The sequence below is a fragment of the Larus michahellis genome, chromosome 7 (assembly GCF_964199755.1).
Source record: "Larus michahellis chromosome 7, bLarMic1.1, whole genome shotgun sequence".
In the NCBI taxonomy this organism is placed as follows: domain Eukaryota; kingdom Metazoa; phylum Chordata; class Aves; order Charadriiformes; family Laridae; genus Larus; species Larus michahellis.
The window spans coordinates 31562092-31569560 of record NC_133902.1 but is presented as its reverse complement, the minus strand read 5'-3'; the positions used below and the strand labels follow the sequence as shown (position 1 = coordinate 31569560).

Here is a 7469-nt window from a genome sequence, read left to right as displayed (position 1 = left end):
GATGAGGAGAAATTAATCTTAGGAAGGCTATATATATAAAGTAGTGGACGGGCTGGAAAGGTTAGGAAAAAGGAGAAATGTGTTGCTCTCGTTAAGTCAAACTTTTTTGTAGGGAAAAAATGTCACAGAAATTCCTTTATACGTTTTAACTACAAAGCTGGAAAATGAAAGGGTATTTATTGAACACCATTAACCTGGTACTTCCATAGGCAGATTTGCCTTTAAATAAAAATTATTGCATGCTCCTGCCTGTCAACGCCAGCTAAGCTGCCAGAGGACTCTGATCCTTTTTGCTGTTCATTCTTAGTAATTCAGCATCTTTTCCTGAAGATGCTGTAGAAGACCTTTTTAAAAAGCTCGTTTCTCGCAAGCGCACGGCTGGCATTGTGAGTGGGGTTCAGTCGCCAGGTGAGTGGCGTTCAGTCAAGGCGGCAGCCTGACCCCGTGCAGGGAAGCGGTGGGGTCCTGCTCCCCCGGGCAGGTACGGGCTGGCCCATCACAGCCACAGGGGCTGGTCCAGCCACGGCCACTGCCAGGTGAGGTAGAATCATAGAATGGTGTGGGCTGGAAGGGACCTTCAAGATCATCTAGTTCCAACCCCCTGCCATGGGCAGGGACACCTCCCACTAGACCAGGCTGCTCAAAGCCCCATCCAGCCTGGCCTTGAACACCTCCAGGGATGGGGCATCCACAACTTCCCTGGGCAACCCCTTGCAGTGTCTCACCACCCTCACAGTAAAGAATTTTGTCCTGGTATCTAATCTAAATCTACCCTCTTTTAGCTGTATGTGCCCAGCCAAGCTACTTGTCTTCTTGTGCCTTCCCTCTTCCCAACACTCCGGTTGCCCGAGGAAAAAACATCACTAATACTCTTCTGCCCGCTGGCATGCGTTTTGGTTTGGAAACATCCCTTACGTGCCCACGGCTGGCTGGCGGGGACCAGGCCAAGGAGCCCAAGGAGCCCAGCCGGGCCCAGCCTCGCCCCCAGCGCGGGTAGCGCAGGGGGGACCCCAGCCCTGCCGCCCCCTCCCCGGAACCTCGACCCGCCGCGTCGCTGCCCCGAGGCGGCTCCGCCCGGGCGGTGCGGGCGGCGGGAGGCGAGCGCTGCCGCCGGCCCCGCTGCCATCACGTGGCCGACGAGTTTTCTCCCCGCAGCGGTATGAGGAAGTCACAGCCGCCGCCGCCGCCGTCCGCAACCCGGGCGGGCGCAGCCTCCGCCGCCGCCGCCTCCCCGCGGCGCGATATGTGAGTGAGTACCGGCGGGCAGGGCACCGGCCGGGCGGACCCCAGCCCCCTGCGCGCCGGGCGGCGGCCGGGCGGGGCTGGCACCTGCGGGGCCGGGAGCGGCCGTGCGAAGCGGCAGAGAGGGGGGGACCGGGGGGGGCGGCGGCGGTGAGTGGGTCTGGGGGCGGGCCGGGGTGCGAGCGCGGGGCGGGGCTGAGGGTGCTCCCGCGGGGCTGCGCGGACGGCGGCCCCGCGCCCCCCGGCGGCGCGTCCCTCGTCGCGGTCCCCCGGACGGATGGACGGATAGACGGCACGGCTCCCCTTCCCTTCCTTCCCCCGGCAGGCTGGCTCTCTCCGGCGCTCGCCTCCCGGCGTGAAGCCCCCCCGCCGGAACCGCCGTCCCGATGGAGGAGCCCCCGGCGGCGGAGGAGTGGCAAGGGGCGACTCAGAAGAGGAAGGCCTGGGCCAAGAGCCGGGACTCCTGGCAGGCGTCGGAAGCGGAGGATTTCTCGGCAGCGGCGGCGGCGCTGGCCCGCGGCGAGGAGGAGGAGGAGGAAGAAGAGGAGGAAGAGGAGGAGGATCTCGCCGGCGGAGAGCTGCCGCTGGCTGCAGAAGCAGGTCAGTGCCGGGGGGGCGGCGGGGCCGGGGCCGCAGCCCGCGGGCCCCTGGGACCCCCGGGAGCGCCGCGGGCCGGCAGCGGGGGGAGGCTCGGGGGGCCGCCCCTGTCGGACGGGCTGTTACTGACTGTCGGCTTTTCTCTCCTGCTCTGCCCTTAAGGCCACAGCGTTCCCAACGAGAAGATCGCGATATGGCTGAAGGACTGCAGGTGGGTGCTCTCTCCGAGCCAGCCCCTGTCCCCGCCGCCCCGCTCCGGCTCCGGCCGCCGCCGGCGGGTGGCTGCGGATGCGGGGCCGGAGCCCGCGGCCCCACGGTCCCCCACGGGGCCGGAGCCCGCCGCCCCACGGTCCCCCACGGGGCCGGAGCCCGCCGCCCCACGGTGCCCCACTCAGGGTGGCGGGCCGGGCAGCTCCCGCCTAGCGAAGGGCAGGAAATCTCGGCGGTGTCCTCTCCCGTGGGTTGTCGTGGGCATCTCTGCGCTCTGGAGAGGTGTTTGTCACGGGCGCTGCCACGAGCCTTCCTGGGGTACCGTTCAGTGTTGTATGGGCTATACCTTCAGCTGGGGTTACAAGGGGAGCAGTAGTGTACGTACCTATGGCTAGAGAAGAGCTAGTGGCACCTTTCCCTCCTTGGTGCCTCATTAATGAGGGTGAAGACTTTCAACCACTGAGGGAGGAACTCAGTTGAGGGAAGGCAGCGTTTTCTGGAAGCTGCTCCCTTTCTCACCAAGGGGCTCCAATTTACAGCCACCCCGTTGCCTTGCCTGGCTTTTGCTACAGATTTAAAGACACAGAGCTTACATGGCCACTGTGCTTAGGGGTCTTCAGGAGTGATGGCACAACTTAGACTAATTTGATTTATCCAGGCTATAAATATCCTGCCGTACTTAACTTGAGACATGGTATATATATTCTGTGTTTCTGTTACTGTTACAAAATACTGCATTGGTGTTTGGAACAGGCTGATGGTATTACTTTTTTCATCATCCTCAGTCACATAAAATCGTAGAATCATAGAATGGTTTGGGTTAGAAGGGACCTTAAAGATCATAAAAGCATAAATGCTACATCCAGTAGCAGCTGCTTTTGTCCCGTCTTTTTCTCCATTCAATCCTAGCAGCCCTTGGAGACAGAGTTGATAGGGGGAAGCTAACAATTAGCTTTCCAGTAGTTAACAATGACATTTCAAGACCTCCCCTACTTGATATTTCTGGTTTCCCTCTCCTTTTGAGAGCAGCTACGTTAAGACAAAAATTTACCTCTGAGATCAGCTGTGCCTTTGTGGTCTTTGGATCCAGTAAGTGGCTGAGCTGAGCTTACTCCCGTAACTGAAGTGCAGATTGCTGTATAGCTACGTGATCCTTGGTAGTTTTCTTCGGATATCCAAAGGCTGTGCCTTGGATGGGGTGTCGGCAGCTAGAGGCTCAAAATCATACTCTGTCCCTAAAATACAATATGTTCAGACCTGACAGGCCGTTCTTCCAGAATGCCAAAACGGGAGAAGATTTTTCTGACTTTACCTGAAATCTGGTGTCCTGTTGGTGTAGCAAAGTATATCCTTAAAAATACGCGTTATAAATTTTGTGCTTTATTAGAAGTATTTTTTTGAGCGGCGAGGGGAAAAAAAATGGAGGCATGGAGGGGGAAGAGGCCCCTGAGAGAGAAATTCTTCGTAATGCTGCAGTGCCACTTCTCTCCAAATCTGCAGGATTTCTGTCTAGAACCTTCCCTGTCCCTGTCACCCTTGCCATTTCCATACAGAATTTAGGAAATATAACAAAACTGCAAACTGACAGTGTGACCATCTAATAGATGGCCACAAATCTTGAATAATAACACAAAACTTGCGGTTTTATTTAGTAATTATCTGTTGTTAAAACTGGCACCAAACGCTTCTGTGGAGTGTGTTTGCATCTCTGGCAGTTGATTCCCAAAAATACAGGAACCTTATTTTACACTCTATTTCTGTATTTTACACGTAAGGAAATAAAGCACGAGTTTACCCTTTTGCTAATACATAGATGCAAATTTAGTTAATGCATGTTTGTGAAACCTGTTGTGGCTTTCCCACTGAAGTCTTTTAGAGTATAGCTATTTACTCTTGCAAACCTTTTCAGAAGAATCTTGTGTTCTCCTCAGAAAGATAGAATTTGTATTATTTTTTTTTTTAAAGATCTCTTAAACGAAGCTGTTCAGCCTGGAGTTAGCCTCTGACTCTGTAATGTGCAGAGTGCGTGCATATACGCTGTATATCCGAGAGGTGCGATCCCAGCTGCCGTAGTGCCATAGCTGAAGCAGCGCACAGTCCCTTGTGTTTTGAAACTGCGGAATGGTTTCATTTTTATGTATCTAATACATGTGCGTGCAGTAGCTAGTATGTGCAGTAAAGTGATTATTTGTCTTGCACTGTTATAAAGCATGTGTATAGAAACCCTCAACTGATTGTCTCTCGATAACAATGTATACAGGAGAAGAGAACAGCGTAACAGGTGACAGAATAGCCCTACAGATACTATAGTGTGTTGTTTAAAAAAGAATACTTTAAAACAACAGTTGTTCTGAAATTTACAGCTGTTGTCCTCCCTGATAATTCTTATTTGTTTAATAACGCTGTTTTTGCTGTGGAGCTTTGATTGCTACAAACTGTGGGCGACATATGCAGACTGAGCTTCTGTTTCTGGTCCATCTCACAAGCTCATTCTTACAAGTTAGCTCTGTTGCAAAAACATAACCATTACTACAAGTGAACATTCGGTTACTAAAATAAAGTATTTTCTCCGTTACATATTTTCTGAGAGCAATCCTTTCCATTTTGTCTGAGTTTCTATAAGCTTTTATGAAATGTACATTAGAAGAAAATGGGCACTTTTAAAATCTCATTTTCTGTTTTCAGTTGGCAGCAGCACAAAAAAACCCACCTTAATATCAACCCACTGCATAAATAGATCTCCTTATAAGATTTATTCCTTTGTTTATTTCCAAAAGCATCAACAGTGTTATAATGTGGATAAAAAGAATTACTAGCTGCCCCTTGATATTCATGTTAGTGGTTTGGGGCTCTTATTACTTGGCATCTCTGTTTCACATCTGCTTTGGAAAAGAAACGAGGGTTTGTGATATCCCATGCTATTTAACTTGGTAGACACTTTTTTTTTTTTTTTTTAATAAAAAACCCGACCAACAGCAAAACAAACAAATAAAAAAAAGAAGCAAGTGTGTATCACACTGTGATGAGAATTATGGAGGCTTAAGAAATGTCAGATGTTACCTGGAGTTTCTGGTTCATTCATGTTTTGGGGATCACATGCTTTTGAGAAGGCATCCTTTGCTCTCTCCCCGGTATTTTCAAAAGGCATTTTGAAGTAATAAGAAAACTTACAAAGGTTTTTAGCTTTAACTGTTGTGAAGCTAAACCAGGAAACACAAGTATTTGTACTATACTGCTAGACAAGAAGAAATTTTTGACAGCTGTATGGTGACATGTATTGTTTTGATTCAGTGTATTTAAACTCTGCCAGTAATACAGGGGATGCGGGAGGTACTTAGGAGCCATCTCCAGTAGATACGCAGGAAGCGAGTTCTTGAAATGCCTCAGAAAGAAGAGATTTTTTGCTTTGAGTTTAAAATAAACATGGCTTCTGCCCAATTAAGGCTTTAAAAGCTGAGGTTTAAACGCTTTTACAGCACAGTGCAAAACCCTTGTCCCGTTCCCGAAGACCACCCTACCACAACTGAGAGCCGAGGAAACCAACCTCTGGGATGAGAGGAAGCCTTGAGGCTGCGTACGGTCCTCTTCCCTGCTCGGTATCCATGTTCCATGGCAGTGTGGGCATCAAGAGTTCATTCAGTTCTTTCGTAGACTGATACTGAGATAAGTTATTGCCATGTATCTTAAAAAACAATAATAAATGAGCGAACACAAATGGAAAACCGTAGGATCCCTTGATCCAGGCACACGCGTGCTTACTTGCTTGTTGCTGTTGGCCTCCCCGTGCTGCTCTTCCCCAGCTGCCATGCAAAGGCTGCCGGGATGTGCTGGGGACCTGCCATGATGCACCTCTGGTGGGGAGACCTGGTCCTGAGGGCCCAGCCTGTGGAAGGGTCCCCAGCCCAAACCTTCCCAAGGGCATGGAGCTGCTCCCAGACAGAGCCAGCCAAGCCAGCTCGTGGGCCTTACTGGTGAAAAACAGCCTGGCACAGAAAATCTGTCAGGATGGTGAGGCACTGGAACAGGTTGCCCAGGGAAGTTGTGGATGCCCCATCCCTGGAGGTGTTCAAGGCCAGGCTGGATGGGGCTTTGAGCAGCCTGGTCTAGTGGGAGGTGTCCCTGCCCAGGGCAGGGGGTTGGAACTGGATGATTTTTAAGGTCCCTTCCAACCCGAACCATTCTATGAAAAACAGAGCTGTCCATGCTGTTGTCTGAGAGGATTTTTGTGCAGATACTTGTCCCTGTTTAAACTCGTGTTGCGTCTAGTTCTTAAATGCACGGGGCGTAAGGCAGCTGTGCCTGTGTGCAGCAGTGCAAGCAGGGCAGCAGGTGGGTGGTTGACAGGGCTGCTTTTCTGGTAGCTGCTAACATGCTGTAGGGGTGACGGGCTTCATTTCTGAAGGAAATGCTAGCTTCGGTGGTTGTTTTCCCCATTTTCTGCCAGCCGGTGCCTGCAGCACTGACCTTGGCTGTCAAAGTCGCTGCCAGCACGTTTCTGCGTCGAAAGGTTGATGTGGAAGTAGCTCCTGGGGAAGGAGAGGGAGAAGGATGGGAGCGCACCCATCAAAGCCAGAGAGTAAACAACCAGCATAGTTATTACCTCAGAACATAAGGCTTGTTGTAGCGTGACAGGTTTAGACAATAGGCCTGAAGTTTTTTCAAACCCTGACAAGACAGGCGCGCGGAAACCCGGGAGATCTGAGCCTTGGCAGAGTTTGTCCTGTCACCCGGAACGGGCTCGTGCACCTGGATGCTCCGGCTGTTTCCCTTGGCCTCTCACCGCGGCGGGGCTTTGCTTCGCTTCGCAAAGGACACGTCGGAGTCAGCTTCCTCCCTATCAGCGAGCCAGACGGGGAAAGGGTGAACTCTTTTCAGAGGGGAAAGAAAAAAAAAAAAGTTGTGAAGTGTAAGGTCTGTTAGAAAGCAGATGCAAACTTGCCTTGCTTAATTTGTCCATGGCACCAAAACAAATAGTGTATCAGAGCACTGTTTACTTTCAGGTCTTTGGGCAGGTTTATATGTTTGTCTAATTAAAAACCCAAATGAAACCTACATAATACAGGCACATAAATCATCTCCTTTCCACTTCTTTATGAGTGTTATATTTCTGAATTTCTTTGGGGCTTTGAGAGCTGATGCTGTGCTACTCAATAGTGACAGACGGGCCTTTGGTTAAACATGTCTCAGAGACAAGATGTGGAAACATCCAGCTGGCGTCAACAAGTGTAGTGTGAACCCAGAGAGGGAATGGACCTGTCATTTGTGCGGTTTCTGCTGCTCCTTTTGGGCATAGTGAGGTTCAGCAAATGCCCTGCCCTTCAGGGAGCAGCAATAGGAGGGATCAGCTAAATAAGAGCCGACGTGAAGAGTCTGTAGGGTATCGTAGCTGGCAAGTGACAGCTAACATAGCTGTCAAGATT

At 51.2% G+C, this 7469-nt stretch overlaps 1 protein-coding gene across 8 annotated transcripts in view; it reads left to right on the top strand.

The window, feature by feature from the left end:
- Positions 1 to 1109: 1109 nt before the first annotated feature.
- ITPRID2 (ITPR interacting domain containing 2) overlaps positions 1110 to 7469 on the top strand; it is a 45005-nt gene continuing 38645 nt past the window's right edge. For 6 of the 8 annotated variants that reach the window (XR_012588290.1, XR_012588289.1, XM_074594375.1 and 3 more), the window contains exons 1-3: positions 1110 to 1249; positions 1568 to 1842; positions 2002 to 2050. Coding sequence is in view for 6 of the 8 variants with exons in the window: in XM_074594375.1 (XP_074450476.1) it covers positions 1629 to 1842; positions 2002 to 2050 (263 nt within the window). In the remaining 2 variants the exon portion in view is untranslated. Of the gene's footprint in view, positions 1250 to 1433; positions 1843 to 2001; positions 2051 to 7469 lie in introns of those variants that run through there. The other 2 variants (XM_074594373.1, XM_074594376.1) reach the window with 2 other exon arrangements.